Source organism: Zeus faber, assembly GCF_960531495.2.
Source record: "Zeus faber genome assembly, chromosome: 1".
Classification (NCBI taxonomy): Eukaryota; Metazoa; Chordata; class Actinopteri; order Zeiformes; family Zeidae; genus Zeus; species Zeus faber.
The window spans coordinates 56,331,320-56,348,970 of NC_137193.1; the positions used below are offsets into that span (position 1 = coordinate 56,331,320).

General features: G+C 42.4%; 2 protein-coding genes across 2 annotated transcripts; one reads left to right on the plus strand and one right to left on the minus strand.

Annotated features, from left to right (window-relative positions):
- Positions 1-614: 614 nt before the first annotated feature.
- rpl5b (ribosomal protein L5b) lies at positions 615-8,588 on the plus strand. The gene is made up of 8 exons (XM_080005525.1): positions 615-689; positions 1,167-1,236; positions 1,346-1,461; positions 1,566-1,700; positions 1,868-2,070; positions 3,853-4,030; positions 8,262-8,350; positions 8,436-8,588. The coding sequence occupies exons 1-8, from the start codon at positions 687-689 to the stop codon at positions 8,530-8,532; spliced, it is 891 nt and encodes a 296-aa protein (XP_079861651.1). The 5' UTR covers positions 615-686; the 3' UTR covers positions 8,533-8,588.
- A 608-nt stretch (positions 8,589-9,196) lies between these two features.
- Positions 9,197-10,991, minus strand: dipk1ab (divergent protein kinase domain 1Ab; the record flags this gene model as incomplete). The annotated part of the gene is made up of 4 exons (XM_080017873.1): positions 10,863-10,991; positions 10,440-10,547; positions 10,151-10,327; positions 9,197-10,009 (listed from the first exon to the last, which is right to left on the minus strand). The coding sequence occupies exons 1-4, from the start codon at positions 10,974-10,976 to the stop codon at positions 9,197-9,199; spliced, it is 1,212 nt and encodes a 403-aa protein (XP_079873999.1). The 5' UTR covers positions 10,977-10,991.
- Between the last annotated feature and the right edge of the window lie 6,660 nt (positions 10,992-17,651).

The following is a 17,651-nucleotide window of genomic DNA, read 5'->3' on the forward strand; positions in this document are numbered from 1 at the left end:
ACTTTCCAACATTTATGAGGCATTTTACTTTATTTTTTATCTTTATATCTCTTTATTATTATTATTATTATTATTATTATTATTATTATTATCTATCTATCTATCTATCTATCTATCTATCTATCTATCTATCTATCTATCTATCTATCTATCTATCTATCTATCTATCTAATACTGGTTAATATCTATCTATCTATTCCATTTTATTTCATTTTATTTTTATTGTATTTTATTCTATATATTTTTATTTTATTCTATAAGTATTCAACTTACAGTATTGCGTTTTAGGAGTCAGTTAGTCGGTCTATTAGAAATACATTTTTTTTTTTTTTTTTCCCCAGGACATATTGTGTGCTATCACCGGGTGCGTTGCATTACATTTCACTGCATATATGTATGAAAGTATGTATATGTATGTGACAAATAAAAATCTTGAATCTTGAATCTTGAATCTATTATTATTATTATTATTATTATTATTATTATTATTATTATTATTATTATATTACGGAGTACTCCAACTCAACAGGGGGCAGTGTTACATAAACCCTCCGTTACGGCGGCTTCCTGTGCCACGATATTTACCGCGCATGCGCCATGCGCTCTTCCTTTTTCCATTGCAGCGGAGTCCAAACGCCAGTCTTTGGCTCCGGGCTCCTGTCTAAGGAGACAAAAAAGACTGCAAAATGGTTTGTAATTTCCCCCAATATGCATTTACACCAATAAGTAACACCCCGACGTTGTACTTCGACGCACCAGATACGGGAAAATGTCTTATTTGTGTATGGATGAAGACAGATTTTCTTCCAGCTGACGGAGAGCCGCTCTGCTTAAGCGTGGCCTAACTTGCCGCCTTTCCCAACACAGTTTCCGCGGCTTGTGAGCTGCTCCCTGCTTCTAATTTGTGTTTAAGTTGAAGAAGCAAACCAAACTTCATGCCCCCCCCCCCATGACCAATACCCGCCTGTATGCTAATCCATGTCCCTGCTCAGCGTTGCTTGTGGCAGTAGCGCCGCTAAGGCTAGCCAGCCCCGCATTCTGACAGTGACAGCCCCGGCAGGACTTCCACAGCAACGAGGCTCCTCTTCAAACAAATGCCCCGACTCGGGATTTTGGTGATGCTGCATCTGCCTGACTGTAGTGTGTGTGTGGTTGTGTCTTTTTAGGGTTTTGTAAAGGTCGTTAAGAACAAGGCCTACTTCAAGCGCTATCAGGTCAAGTTTAGGAGGAGGAGAGGTAAGGCGTTCTCTATCATTGGTCTTAAAAAAAAACAACCCAAATCTGGCAGAGGCTTGAATGCTTCGGCGTGTGAACTGCACTGAACTGATATTTCCCTCGTTTCTAGAGGGAAAGACCGACTACTTTGCCCGCAAGCGCCTGGTCATCCAGGATAAGAATAAATACAATACACCCAAGTACAGGATGATCGTCCGCTTCTCAAACAGAGACATCATTTGCCAGGTATGTGAAATAATGGCCGTACCCGTAAACTTGTCTTTTTCGGAGAGGCAAATTTATTTGTTTACTTTTTAATTATTATGTTTTGCCTACTCGCTTTGTTGCAGATTGCCTACGCCAAGATCGAGGGCGACATGATCGTCTGCGCCGCCTACTCCCACGAGCTGCCCAAGTATGGGATCGCAGTGGGTCTGACAAACTACGCAGCAGCCTATTGCACTGGTCTGCTGCTGGCTCGCAGAGTAAGTTTAAACAGGGCTCTGTGTTCTACCGTTAAGCCCAGACACAGTTTGGGAGTCAAAGACGTTACAAAAGACAAATCTGAAGTTGTTAACGATGGTGCTTTCTTGTGAATCAGTTTTGTCTTTTGCTGTTTCACAATTGTCGCACGTGTTTCTTTTGTCTTTAGCTGCTGAGCAAGTTTGGCCTGGACAAGGTGTACGAAGGCCAAGTGGAGGTGACCGGTGACGAGTTCAACGTGGAGAGCATCGATGGTCAGCCTGGCGCCTTCACCTGCTACCTGGACGCTGGCCTCGCGAGGACTACCACTGGCAACAAGGTGTTCGGTGCTCTGAAAGGGGCTGTGGATGGAGGCCTGTCCATCCCACACAGGTAGCTTTTAGCAGTAGCATGTTTAGATTTTGTGAAGCTTATAGGGGGCGTGTGTGCCAAAATGTTCTGTTTTGGCTGAAAGTATCCTGTTTTTAAAAGGAATTGCTAATAATGAATAAACATCTTACCTGAACCATTGCAGGGAGTGTCGACATTTAAAAAAAGTAATTTGTTGTTTACCTTTTTAATCTTACATGACACTCTATGGTTGCAGGCCATCATTGATAGTTGGCTTTAGTTTATTTGCCCTCTTCTTGCCTAAAATATATATTTCACATTGTGTGTTTGGACTGATGCATATGATTTTGTGGCTGACATAAGGCCTTGTATTTACACCAATCAACCACAACATTAAAACCACTGACAGGTGAAGTGAATAACATTTCTCATCTCGTTCCAATGACACCTGTCAAGGGGTGGGATATATTAGGCAGCAAGTGAACAGTCAGTTCTTGAAGTTGATGTGTTGGAAGCAGGAAAAATTAGCCAGTGTATGGATCCGAGCGACTTTGACAAGGGCCAATTGTGATGCCTAGGCGACTGGGTCAGTATCTCCAAAACGGCAGGTCTTGTTGGATGTTCCTGGTATGCAGTGGTTAGTACCTACCAAAAGTGGTCCAAGGAAAGACAACCGGTGACGGGGTTATGGCTAGCCTGTCTGGTCCGATCCCACAGAAGAGCTGCTGTAGTATAAATTGCTAGAAAGATTAATGCGGGGATGGTAGCTCAGGAGGTAGAGCTGGTGGTCTAGTGATCCAAAGGTTGCTGGTTCGATCCCAGGCTCCTCCTGCTAGCATGCTGTAGTGTCCTTGAGCAAGACTCTTAACCCCTAATTGCTCCTGATGGCTGCGTCCGTCGGTCTTTGAACAATTGTAAGTCGCTTTGGATAAAAGCGTCTGCTAAATGACTAAATGTAATGTAATGTAATGCTGGTTATGACAGAAAGGTGTCAGAACACACACTGCATCACAGCTTGCTGTGTATGTAGCTGCAGACCGGTCAGAGTGCCAATGCTGACCTCTGTCCACCGCCGAAAGGGCCTACAATGGGCAAGCGAGCATCAGAACTGGATCATGGAGCAATGGAAGAAGTTTGCCTGGTCTGGTGAATCACGTTTTCTTTTACGTTATGTGGATGGTCGGGGTTAGGGTCCGATGGAGCATCTGTGGGATGTGCTGGAACAACAAGCCCGATCCATGGGGGCCCCACATGCAACTTACAGGACTTCAAGGATCTGCTGTTGACGTCTTGGTGCCAGATACCACAGGACACCTCAGAGGTCTTGTGGAGTCCACGCGTCCGATCTCTTTGGCCGTCACAAGGGGGAGCTACACAATATTAGTGGTGTTTTTAATGTTGTGGCTGATTGGTGTTTAATCTAGATCATTTCTACAAGCTATCAGATCACATATGAGTGCAACTTGCATGTAAATTGCTTGTTTATTACTCCAGTGCGTCACCCACCACTCAGCTTCATGTTGTAGTCTTTTTCAGACAAGGAAATAGTGTTAACTATAATTGTGAAAGGATTTGTCAAAGTATTGACTACAGGCCTTCTTTTATGGCGGGAAAGGCGCTGTAGGGATATTTCAGACTTAAAACTGAGATTTAGACTGCTATAATTCTGCCAAAGGCAAATCTTGACTTCAGTATCATTGGATCAGCGTTGATGTTTGAACTGAAGCGAATGACCAGCGAATTATTTGATGTTTTACTACCCTGTTGGAGAAGCTTTGTGCTGCATGACAGCTTGTCACTTCCACCTTTCTTTCATTGTTGCAGCACCAAGCGTTTCCCTGGATATGATACTGAGAGCAAGGAATTCAATGCGGAAGTCCACCGCAAGCACATCATGGGTGTCAACGTGTCTGAGTACATGAGCTACCTGATGGAGGAGGATGAAGATGCTTACAAGAAGCAGTTCTCCCGCTTCATCAAGAATGGAGTGACCCCTGATATGGTAAGAGCTAGGGCTGAGCGATTAATTGGATTCAAACCGACATTGCAATCATAGAACTCAATATTACCCGGTAGTACTCGACAAGCAGCTCTTTTATGACTAGTTGCGGCTCTTTGAAGTGTTATTTGAAATAAAAAAAATTCTAAAAGAAAAAATCAATAATTCAATTTCAATAAATTGTCTGCATTATTTAAAACTCAATTTCCCATTCAATACATCAACCTATAGCAGCTTTGAGAGCGCCCATCTATAGATCTGTTTCCTGGTAGTGAATAATGATGTGTTAACTAAGTGATGAATGGCTTATCGCCTGGTTTCCACAGGCAGTTTCATTATTCATATTTAATATTATTACCGTATTCAAGTAATAACCTTGAGCCGCAACTTGTCACGTGAGACCAGTGTCCAAATCCTCCACCTGCTTCCACACTACAAGCACCACAACAGCCTCCCTGCAATTAATAAATAGGAAAAACAACTTTTATACCAACCCACGATTTTTATGGAAGCCATTTCACTAAATTTAAGTGTGATATTCCAGAGAACACAGCATCTATCGCTGCAGCACAAAAACCTGGCAGCCGCAATAGAGATACCCAGTAGAATCAGCTTGTCGCTTTCTCTGCGTAACTTCCGGTTTGCCCTTTACCCATATCCCACTTGTGCATTGGTAATACATTTGTGGTTGCAGTGGTAATAAAACATGGTAATAATAATATGGTATGGTAATAATAACAAATTGCAATAATTGCATACATCATGCTTTTCATTCCTCAATAACGTAGTACACGTAGCCTTATTTTAAAATGCATAATGGTTTGATGGACGACCGGATGTTTCAGAAATTTGACTTTTGCAAAAATATATATTTTTAATGTGGCTCCTGAGCTTGGGAAGGCTGGGTACCACAACTATAGAATGATTTATGGCTTGTGTTTAGTAAATAATACAGAAGATAAGGGAAAATAAAAAATACAAAATGGCCATCGCAGTATTGGTCTAAAAATGGCAACGCTATTATTTTCCGAAATCGTTCAGCCCCAGTACAATTACATGGCAACTGCTACAGTAGCGATATTGAAATACTTCCTGTTAGGGTTGTTTTCAACGTTGAGTGGGACTACACAGTGAAAGAAAATCCACAAACACCTTCATGTTCTTAAATATCACTTAAAAACATTCATAAGAATAAATAAACACTACTTTTATTCTCAGTTTTATATTTGATACGTTTCTACAGTCATGTTTAGGACTGTACCCCACTCAGAATTTTCGGGGTCCAATAGATTCGGCCGTTTAATGTGAATGTTCACCTTTTTTTTTTTTTTTTTTTTTTTTTGCTTTCTTTTTCGATTCATAGACTTTCTGGCAATAGGAATATATACACTGGATTTCAGTGTTTATTTAGACCAACTTAATTTAAAGTCTTAGCAATAAACAGCCTATAAAATAATAAATCTAAACTAACAAATTAGCAAACACAAGTTTCTTTGAGTCTTTTCCTGCACAAAACAAATAATTTAGCAGGGAGGACAAATTAAATCATATGCATCCGTGACGTCACAGAGTCTGCACCGTGTGACTCTTCGTTTCCAAAAGAAATGTCTAGTTACCAGTCCTTTGTCATAGAATGGGCTGTCACTGTCATAAGTGTCCATTTGCGATGACCACCAAATGTCTGTAGTGAAACTTAGTGCTACTCGCTGAAGCCTGCTTTGTTGTAGTGTCAAGAAGTGCAGGCATCATAATGTCCTTATTGTGGTGCTCACGTCACGGCACCCTATTGTTGGAACTCCATGCCACATGCTTCATTCATCACATTCAGCAGATCTTTCAGTTTCCTATGGCTTTGTGCACATCTCCTGTCTTTAAGGAGAATGTTGCCACGGCACTAGGTCAACTATAAATGCTCATGCTCTCTGGTTAGTGCATGTGCTGCACGGCTCGCTGGTGGTGACTATAAAGTTTTACTCTGACCACATGGACATGTGCATCAGCTAGTTCCACAAGACTTCGCTATGCTTATATTTTGATAATCCCTTTATTGTATTTATAATTCAATATTGTAATATACTCTGTGTATTTTTGTAAAATTCTATCATTGTGATGCACATTGGCGATCTATAAGCGCCCGCCCCCCACAAATTAAATGCTATTCACTTCAAACAGTAATTTAGAACTACTACTCATTAGGGATTCCCTTATGTTTTCCCTCTGAGCACAGAGGTTTATGTGAGTGATTCTACAACGTTGTGATTGATATTGCAGCATTTTAGTGCACGTTTGACTGAAACATGCAGTTTGTGAAGGCAATAATTTGTGCATCATCTGGTCGCTTCTTCAGACAATTTACAGCACGCTTTTTTCTGTTTTTATATTAATTGGAAACAAATGACTGCTGTGGCTTAATTGCAAAGTGTTGTTGGTGATTGAAAGAACACAAATTGAGAGCATAGTGGTTGACATTTCTCGCGGCATGTTGTTGGTGATGTTACCGGGTGGAATGCATTCAATGACTAAAATGAAAAAAGTACTGAACTTGCATCGATAAGAGCTGCACAGATTTTTGCTTAAGAAATCAGTAGTTTAATAAATGCCCTTACACCAGACTGCTGAATACAGTGAAACCGTACAGTCCAAACTTTGAATGTTGCTGCAGCAATTCTTAGTTTTCCTCCTCCGTGACATTTGTGGTCTTTCAACTTGTGAAGTTGTGTGGCCAGGTAAATTACAATTAAAAGTTAAGGCTGTCATCAAGTTGAATTACGATTTGGTGAATTTTCTCGAAACATCTTGCAAACTCAAGTTGTTACTTTGGGCATGTTGGTATGGTGATGAGTGGGTAAAATGTAATGTGTTGTATAAGACCATCACAAAAATTCTTATTGCTCCCTTATACCATAGACTCTAAAATGCTGCACAGCGTTGCCTTAAATTGTATTTGGCAGGAATAAACCCAAACGTTACTTAAAGCTTAACACTGTCAATTATTGTTACACATTTAAGTTTACAGATCAAACAGCAGGAATTTGTCTGCCATGCATAGATGTGAATGTTAAAATGCATATGTGCAAAGAAATTTGGCATCTTTTATGCCAAATGATTTGCCTACCCACTTACTTCTGCAAGCAACTTTATAATCTATGAATAGAGAAGAGAATTCCTCTGCTCTAGCCTTCCAAGTAAAATAATTTGCTGCTGTGCACGGGTTCCTTTTTCCACAACATGAAATCGATTTTGCAAAAGTATAGTTTTCAGCTCCCATTATAGTAGAAAGTACTATAGGAAGTCAACTGACAGCCTTAAGTCAATTTTTGTGCTTATACCGTGGCCACTTGCCAACAATTAAATAAAATAAATGGCCAGTATTAATCTGTTTTGAATGCAGTATTAACTGTTTGACACATTGAGTTGAAGGTGATCCCTGTCGGTCGCTACACAGCTCTTCCAAACATTTCTCAACAAACATTTGTTAAATACACCAGGAATGAAACAAGTCTCTGTCTTTGCAGCGACAAAGTAGTTTCCATTGGAGAGGTGTAATGTGATATGGACCAATGATATGATTCATCACTTGACCATACATTACAAATGTACACATGGCCTTCTTGCTAGTCAGGTGTTTTTATTGTCCACAGCCAGTTACACTTAACAGTGAAATGGAAAGGCAGCTTGGAAACAATTGACCTAACTATATTTATGGGCTGCTGTCACCATCTTGTGGTGTTGTCCACTTACTGCAGCTTTATTGTTCACAGCCTATTTTGCTATATACTTGAGTTTTGAGGCTGTTCTATAAATAGAACATTAGTGCCCATTAATATTGTACTCATGTGCTAGTCATGCAATTTTGTTTCAATTTTATATTGTAGAGGGAGACGAGCAAGAAGAATCTTTATTTTGACTACCCCTGCCACAACAACCGTAATATACTGCCCCTAATACACTGCCAGCGAATGAAAACACTCAAAGAAAAGCTGAAACATGCAAATGGTATAATGTAGCATGTACATGTGGTGTTTTGCTGAAATATTACTTGACCAGTTTTAAAACCTAGGCCAAAGATTCAAGAGGTTTTGTCACATACACATACGGCCATATATATGCAGTGAAATGTCATGATGACGCCTGGTGATTACGCACAATAAGCTCTAGAAATACTAAAACGTGCGTAATTGGTTATAAGAATGTTATACATGCTTAACATGATGGACTTCACTTTCTCCCTTAGGTTGAGGAAATGTACAAAAAGGCTCACGCTTCCATCCGCGAGAACCCTGTCCATGAAAAGAAACCCCCCAAAGAGGTCAAGAAGAAGAGGTGAGGAATGGGATGAGAACATGACTGATGGGGTTGGTCTGGTCTTTTTTGACATTTAACTTAAATCCTTTTTCTTGTGTCCTAGGTGGAACCGTCTCAAGCTCTCTCTGGCGCAGAGGAAGGATCGTGTTGCCCAGAAAAAAGCCAGTTTCCTCCGGGCTCAGGCACAGGAGGACGATTAAAGTGTCGTCCATCAACGATGCAGAAATTTGTTCTAATAAACGTATTAAAAAAAGTATGACTTGTCACTTTGAGTTTTTGTGTTGTGATGACCAGTGTTTATGAAAAACATTGGATGGCACAATTGAACTACTAGGGAGATGGAAGAACATTTCGCTGCTTCATTGCTTTTTAATGTTGGAATGTACAGTAAGATGCTGTAGCATTTTGGTAAAGCAATACTTTTATTAAGAATTTAAAGCAGTCAACAAAATATTCAGAAAATGCCACCTTTGATCAGCTCCTTTCCTTTGTCTTAGGTTTATAATATATAAATACTATATCAAAATGTGCTTCGTAGAAGATTTGGTAGTTCTCCCGAAAGGCAGTTTGTATATTATCGAAGTGATCTATATTTAAAGGCTCTGGGCCTCCCTTGCCTAATTGCTGTTGAGGTTTTTGTAAATTTTCCAACCAACTTAACATTCTGTACTGGACCTAGAAAACCTGGAGGTGATGATACGGCGGTGTTGGAGAGGGGCAACATGTTCTATTTTCAGTGTGATGGAGAAATATTACATTTGTCGAGACTGAACTCTAACAACTTAATACCCGCTCGAGAGTTGGCGGATAAAACATGAAATACTAAATTTTCAAGATGTCCACAAACCAGCTTGGAACAATCGATTAGGAGTCTTTAGTGTGAGAGATCTTCTTCCATAACAAAGTCTTAAGATTGTTCAAAATGAGCGAGTGTTCAATCTCCATCTGTTCTGCAGAACCCTTAAGTGCCATGCAGGCGTACAGCTGCTTCTCCAGCTCGTCCCACACATCCGACGGTGCGCCTCTTAAAATGTAGTCCTTGAGCGTCCCGCAGGCCTTGGCTAAGTTTGGCCTGGTTACCTCTGGTGTGCAACGGTTCTTGGTGAGGTCGCAGGATGTGCGGCAGTCGGTCCCGTAGACACAGTCCTCGTCGCCATCGCAGCGCCTCTCCCTCATGTCCTCTTGGAAAGCGGCCTCTGGAATAATGAAACGTGCGTCTATCACCTTAAGGTCGTGGCGGTCATTGTAGCCAAAGCTTGTGGCGCTTAAATCGCACATGAGGAAGCTCCCGAAAGTGCCGTGGAAAACGTCCTCCACTAGCTCGAGCAGGCCGATGGAAATCTTGGCCTTGTGCGGCCATGACGGGGTGAACCACTGGTCCATGCTGCGACGGAGACCCGCGGGGATCCACAGCTCTACCACCCAGGGAAGACGGACGCCGTACAGCGGTGAATGAGGAACCTTCTCCATGACGTACAGGTCCCCGCAGAACCCAAGCAGCCTGGGCGTGTGCTCCCGGTCCTGCAGGGCTACGGCCAACAGGAACTCATTGAGGTGAAGGAGCGCCCACATGGAGTGAGCTTCGGGAAGTGAAATGTGTCCGTCTTTGTTTGCGTCCGCCTTGGATAGAAACAGGATGGCAAGCTCTGAGAGGTTGACCTGATCTCCCAGTTTGGTCTGGAGAGAGAGAAGTCAAATCATGCGTTGGCCATTTACTAATGCACAAAACAAACGGCAGAAGGAAGGGCATTCTAGTAGCCGTTCAGTGCAACATTGGTTGTTTAGGTGATTCAAATTTCAAGTAAAGGTATAATATACCTTCAGGTGGTTGAGCACCATCTCTTTAAACATTTGCAAAGAGGTTCCCTTGATGGGCTTGTTAAAGGGCGCCGCCTCCCTCCTGGGCACCATCTCCACCTCCAAGTCGTAACGCGGCGCGTCCTCCATCTGACACTTAATGACCCCCTCCAGGTCACCCCAGTTCCCGGAGTAAACCTACAATAAACAACCGGTTGGGTAAGAACAGCAGAGCACAGAAAAACACCACCAACATGATCAACAATGATATAATAATTATAAAAGGCAGGAAAAAGTCATTAGAGCTTACTTGGCTGCTGGGCTTCGCCGAAAGGCACTTTCCCAGGTATAACGTGTCCTTCTCACACAGACTGCTGCACGCCGAACCGTCAATTACGCCTTCTCTGTATTTGTTGCACTAAAGCAGGGGTAAGATAGGATGAGCGGGTAATTTCGGGCCATCAACCATAGTTAACATCAATGCCACGGGGAGCAGGAGCCCTGCGGGAACACGTCAACGCCTGCGGCTGAGAAACGAGGAACCTTGATGAAGGGATGTATGGAAATATGAATGTTTGGCAAGGAAAATTTTGGTTTATATTTTGGAACAAAACAAAATAGCCTACGAAAAGACAAAACTAGATACACAACCATAAAATCGTCAAAGGGGGCTTGTAGTTATATAGCTTATAGTTCCCTCATATAATACCTGAACATTTGTTATAATACTCACTAGTGATTTTTTGCAGTCCTGCCCACGGCACAACTCTGAGTATGATGAGTACTCCACGTACACCACCCAGCTACCCACGAACACTGCCAGCCAGGAGAAGAACAGGTATTTCATATGTAGGGAGGAAAATCGAGCCTTTTAAGGAAAAAGACAAAGAAAACGCAAAATACTTTAATTTAAGCTCTCCCATGTTATAGCGATTACTTATAACAGTTGATGGGATCTCACAGCGTCTTGTAAAATAGACTGAATAGGCGGCCATGATGATCTGAACTGGGTTGCCGTACCCTGCCCTTGCCTGCTTCAGACCAAGTTCCTTTTACCCGGCTGATGTAACGCCTGGTTCCTCAGCGGACGCACCATAATGGGGTTTAGTGAGAGCGAGAGAGAGAGTCACGCCTGTGTCGCTTCGGGGCCAGTTCTTCAGTCGCTGCTCTTGTCTGGAGAGGACACGGTGTGACCTCCCGATTAATCATTTTATTTTAGATTTATTTTATTATCACAGACTTGCCCCCCCCCCAATTTATAAAACGCTCTAATTTTATAAACGGAAAAAATGACGGTGATGTGATCATAGCTGAGAGGGGAAATGCAGCAGACAAGATTTAACTGATTAGGTTCCAAATCTGCCATGTAAAACAATGGTGAAGGTGAAAGAGGGGTTACCACAACTGGATTTCACTATGACTCTGACTGTCATAAAGCAAGTACTGTAAATGGGATGCAAATTGTCAAGTCAACAAAACCTGTTGAGAGTAATTGGAAGCGGTGGCCGCGGAACAGCTTTATTACACGGAATCTGAATCAACAAGATGATCTTACATTCCGAGTCAACCCGATGTATTTACTTTAATGTTCACATCTGACGCGTGACTCGTATCTCTCCATCCTGCTTGCTGAGCATCATGGAAGCATGGGCGGCATGTCCTCTACCGTACCTGAGAGACAAGGTTAGTTCTCACCTCACCGAGTGAGAAAACATGGAAGAGATGGAACTGAAATAAAAAGCTAAAATCTTAACGGTGTGATGTGGGATGTGTGATGCAACTATGGGATGCGAACTGCGTGAACTATATGATGCACAGTCTTCTCAGATCATCGGACTGATGACGCGAGTGTTTCGTTAACATCGCTGAAAAGGAGATTAGGAACAGTGACTAAAATATTTAATTTGCTCTACAATTATAGTATCATATTTTGATCAACGGTGGTATTCTTCCAAATGGATGCCATCAGTGGAAGAATAACAGAGTTTTTCTTTTATCCAATAATGACTCTTATGGCCATGTCTGGCGGTTCCCTCCCTCCTCAGGCCTCTGCTCCCGTCTTCACCGACATAGCACTCCATCACCCTCTCACCACACTCATCCCTTCCTCCTTTTATCACACTCTTTGCTCCGCCTTCCTCTGGGATTTATTCAGAATTGCAGAAAGCATGTGATTTTGAAGGACAGTTAAATCGTTCTTTGCTTTCCCAAATGCTTCCTGCACTTGATACGGTATCTTAGGGATGTACATGTAAGTAGATAATTCTAAGCAACTCATAATACCAAAGCTATCCTATATAAGTAAGACATGATGGGGGAGCACACAGTGATATCAAGAACCGAATAAACAAGGCTAGGATTGCATTCAGAATGCTCAACAATGTATGGCGTTCTCAGCAATACAGCACCAAGACCAAACAGCTGTCGGTCTTCCACACAAAAAATCGGAGAAGAATCTGTAGGATTTTTTGGCCCAACACAATATCTAACCAAGACCTGCTTAAAAGATGCCAGCAGGACAGCATGGATAATATCATTGCGAGACAGCGCTGGAACTGGATTGGGCATGTGATAAGGAGAGAGCCAAACAGCATCCCAGAAGTAGCCCTACACTGGACACCAGATGGAAAAAGGAAGAGAGGACGACCCAAAACTACCTGGCGTCGGACGGTCGAGGACGAAATGAGAGCTATGAACTTGACCTGGGGAAGTGTCCAGAAAACAGCCCAAAACAGACGGGAGTGGATAACCTTCGTTGCTGCCCTATATGTCAGAAGACATAATGGGCACTAAGTAAATAAGTATTATATATATATATATATATATATATATATATATATATATATATATATACAGGATATACACTCACCGTCCGCTTTATTAGGTACACCAATAGCTAATCAGCCAATCACATGGCAGCAACTCATTGCATTTAGGCATGTAGACATGGTGAGGATGACTTGCTGAAGTTCAAACTGAGCATCAGAATGGAGAAAAAAGGGGATTTAAGTGACTTTGAACGTGTCATAGTTGTTGGAGCCAGACGGGCTGGTCTGAGTATTTCAGAAACTGCTGACCTACTGGGATTTTCACGCACAGCCATCTCTAGGGTTTACAGAGAATGGTCCGAAAAAGAGAAAATATCCAGTTAGGGGCAGTTGTGTGGACGAAAATGCCTTGTTGATGTCAGAGGTCAGAGGAGAATGGGCAGACTTGTTCGAGACGATAGAAAGGCAACAGTTACTCAAATAACCACTCGTTACAACCAAGGTATGCAGAATACCATTTCTGAACGAACAACCTTGAAGCAGATGGGCTACAGCAGCAGACGACCACACCAGGTGCCACTCCTGTCAGCTAAGAACAGGAAACTGAAGCTACAATTGGCACAGGCTCACCAAAAACGGACAATAGAAGATTGGAAAAACGTTGCCTGGTCTGATGAGTCTCGATTTCAGCTGCAACATTCAGATGGTTGGGTCAGAATTTGGTGTAAACAACATGAAAGCATGGTTCCATCCTGCCTTGTATCAACGGTTCAGTCTGGTGGTGATGGTGTAAAGGTGTGGGGGATATTTTCTTGGCACATTTTGGGCCCCGTTGTACCAATTGAGCATCGTTTTAATACCACGCTGAGTATTGTTGCTGACCATGTCCATCCCTTTATGACCACAGTGTACCCATCTTCTGATGGCTACTTCCATCAGGATAATACACCATGTCACAAAGCTCAAATCATCTCAAACTTGTTTCTTGAACATGACAATGAGTTAACTTTACTCCAATGGCCTCCACAGTCACCAGATCTCAATCCAATAGATCACCTTTGGGAAGTGGTGGAACGGGAGATTTACATCATGGATGTGCAGCTGACAAATCTGCAGCAACTGCGTGATGCCATCGTGTCAATATGGACCAAAATCTCTGAGGAATGTTTCCAACAGCTTGTTGAATCTATGCCATGAAGAATTAAGGCAGTTCTGAAGGCAAAAGGGGGTCCAACCTGGTACTAGCAAGGTCTACCTAATAAAGTGGCCGGTGAGTGTATATACACACACATTTTCCAATGACTAGCAGTAAAACAATTCCAAGTAAAGATAGGCCTCTAATATTATCAATAAATAATTTGTTCCACCTGATTCAGCTAATATTTGGGCTTTAATCGAGCCCTTTTTAAGAGAGTAGTCAGGACTTTGACTCAATCTTCCTCCTTCTCTCGACCAAGCCTCACGAAACGGTTATCTGTCGTCATCCAGTGTCCACGTCTGTGCAAATTATGTTCACGTTTCTTTTTTTTTTCTCTGCTTCTGATTTAATACTGTTTGAGCAAGTTCCAGATGTTTGCAGAAAATCATTTTTTTTCAAGAGACGCGTTGTTCTATTACTTATGCCAAGCACATTATACAAGCACATTACACAGAACTAAAAACACATTGAAATATCAGTTTCAAGATGAACCCTATCCATTACTACGAATTGAAAATGTGTTGCTCATTATATTTATTCATACAAACCCATCCATCCATCCATCCACCCATCATAGGAAACACTAATTGGATGTACCAAATATTGTGCGAGCATTCCATTTCCACTGAAGGATCTCTCACACAGTTCACAGCCGCAGGCAACAGAGTCTCCAGCTGGGTCTCTGGCTGGCTTAAGCTTTGGAGGTGGGAGGATCCCTATACGCAAAGACATCAGCAGCAGCCACAGTAAATAAATACATACTGTATGTACCTCATATTGATTTTTCCACTGGCCAGAACGGTATAGAAATAACATTCTGCAGGAAAACAAATATGTTGTTTGCTTTTCGCAATCAACGTTTCGTGGCTTGTTCTTTTCGACAAAAGCTGGCGACATCATGTTCTATCTCTGGAATCACACTGACCCCGCGTCAGGCCACGGTTCTGGGCAAACAAGGCCTAATGAGGAGATATTGATTGCCGCTGTTGCGACAGCTATTAATTAGAGGATGCCGAGGATCTGTGGCCATGTGCCGGGGTGGGCGGGCAGAATCAATTTCCCCTTCCTTGTTTTTGTGTTTTGGAAGCACGCCATCATGCCATACCCAGAGTGTGTTCACACCAACGCAACCCACTGGCGGTTCCATGTAACTATGGGTTCGTTTACATCGGGGCAGCTCCAGAGTATGGGATATGCGCGGTGCAGTAGAGACGTTCATGGGAAACCCCCAGCGCCGAGGCAGACAGGAGGTTCGACCTGGTCAGCGGGCAAGCTGACATCATTGCCTTGACACTTGGCTTTTGCAGCCTGAACAACCACTCATTCATTATGAATGACTATACTGTAAAGTGATCCCGTGAAAGGTTACTTGTTAATGGCATCTGTAGTCGGCTGTGCAGAGTGGGAAACAGCAGGGAGCTGGAGCGTGTAACAAAGACGATAATGAAGAACTGGCCTCTGACATTGTCCAGAGATGGGTTAATTTGGAAAATGCACACCTTGAAATGCAAAGAGCGCTCACAGTGAATTCTTTACAGGACGTTATGCTTACAGGACGCAGGCGGCCCCTGGAAGGGTCATCTAACACTTGACAGCAGCACTCAAAATAACCCCCCAACCAACCTCCCCCCCCAACGCCACACACACACACACACACACACACACACACATCACACTCATCACACTCATCACTCTCACAAGATGACATTACAACATGAACATTTTCATTTTTCTTTCATTTTCAACAGTACTCTATCCGAGTGAAAGGGTGGATAGATTAAATGTTTAAATGTTGACGGGCAAAGGCCGACAGGCTGACTTTCTTTTTTTCTTTCCCTTCCCCATCTCTCTGTCTCTCTTACTCACAAATGACAGGTTCCTTCCAGCAAGGACTGCAGCTATACCTCTCACGGGACGTCCCTTCTGACACGTCCTTGCTAGAAGTGAGGGTAAGTCTCTGACTCACAGACTGGCATTGGTAGAAATTCTTCTGATCCGTTGTTGAGGTAAAAATGCCCAAAAATCAATTTTTTTTTTTTTTTAGAATTTAAGACGGCCAGTCTCCACCTCCAAGATCCGACTGACCTGACCTTCCTGAGAGAATTATGATGGGATAAACAAAAAAACAACTAAAAGGCTGATGTCCAAGCCTGTTTACTTGTGAAAAAGATATCCATGACCTAAATACCTGTATCACTGTGCCCGATTGGATAGATATGGAAATAAAGACATCATGATATATTATCTTTAATTAAAAGCTTTTTGTCTTATTTGGACGGTATTAAATGGTATCTAAATTTGGAAAAGTGCCTTCAGATATTAATCTCCAAATTTATTTTTTGTGTCTGTATTGAATTCCATCATACAAAGCCGGCCTGAAAGAAATGAAGGAAAGGATGGATTAAATTATCAATCATATGTCTGGGACAATCTGTGCATTTCAGTGTCCTTAGCTCGTTGTCACCAAATAATAACTTGAACACCGTGGTGGCCTGGAAACGAAGCAATGCCGGGCATCCCTTGAGAGCCTGGCTCTGTCTCTCATCTCCTCTCACTCGCTCTTTACACTGATTTCAGTTGATGTCTTTGTATTTCATACAGGCAAAGAAGCAACCAGCAACTAAGAGGAACCCAGGCTAAAATAATGTCAACGATGAAGCATGCACTTGCTTAGGGTATATATATATATTTTTTAGTTTCATAATTAGAAATCCAGAGGTAATTCCCCAATATATTACAATAGACTAATATAAGGCACATCCAAGTACATTTAGTCCTGTCTACCGGTTTCACAGCTCCTAGGGCTGGTTGCCACAGCAACGGGATGAGGGCGATGGTTGATCCGAGCATCAAGTGCCTTACTCAGCATAGGATCTTACCTTTAAAGTCCACAAAAACCATAATAAGGCAAAGAGAAATCACATGGCCAAATAACATAGCCCGGGAAGAACTAAGCATGCAAAGTTGGACGCGGAATCTCCATTTAATAAACCCAAACGCTGAAATGAAAAAAAAAACCCGCTGATCACGAGACCAACACGACGGTGTTAAATGACCAGATTTTTGGGGATTCGGTCCTATTTCCCAGATCCGTACCTGGAAGGAGACCGGCTTTCTCCAGGAAAACACACCTCTTGCCATGGCAGATACAGCGCATCTCATCGCAGCCTCCGAAGAAGGAATGGATGTTCGAGCACCCTCTGGCGCGCAGATGATTGAGGAGATCCAGCAGCGACATCCAAAACCTGCGTCGCCATTATTTGATCCGTGTCGTCTTTGCGCCTGTCCACAGTGGATCCACGGAGGATCCACTGTGGATCCACGGCGGCTGCAGCTCCGACTGCGGCACTTAGTTTTCCGTTGATCATCCCGCCTGATCCCCTTCGATATCTCTATCAACTGTGCGTATAATAGAACAACAGCAACCACTGAATACCAAAAATAAGGTAAAAGCTGCTGATATATATTTTTTAATAAAATATATATTTTTATTTAACCAAATTTGTTACTCTCTGATAGGCTGTCTGGAAAGAAGCGCACAGATGTTACTTAGCAA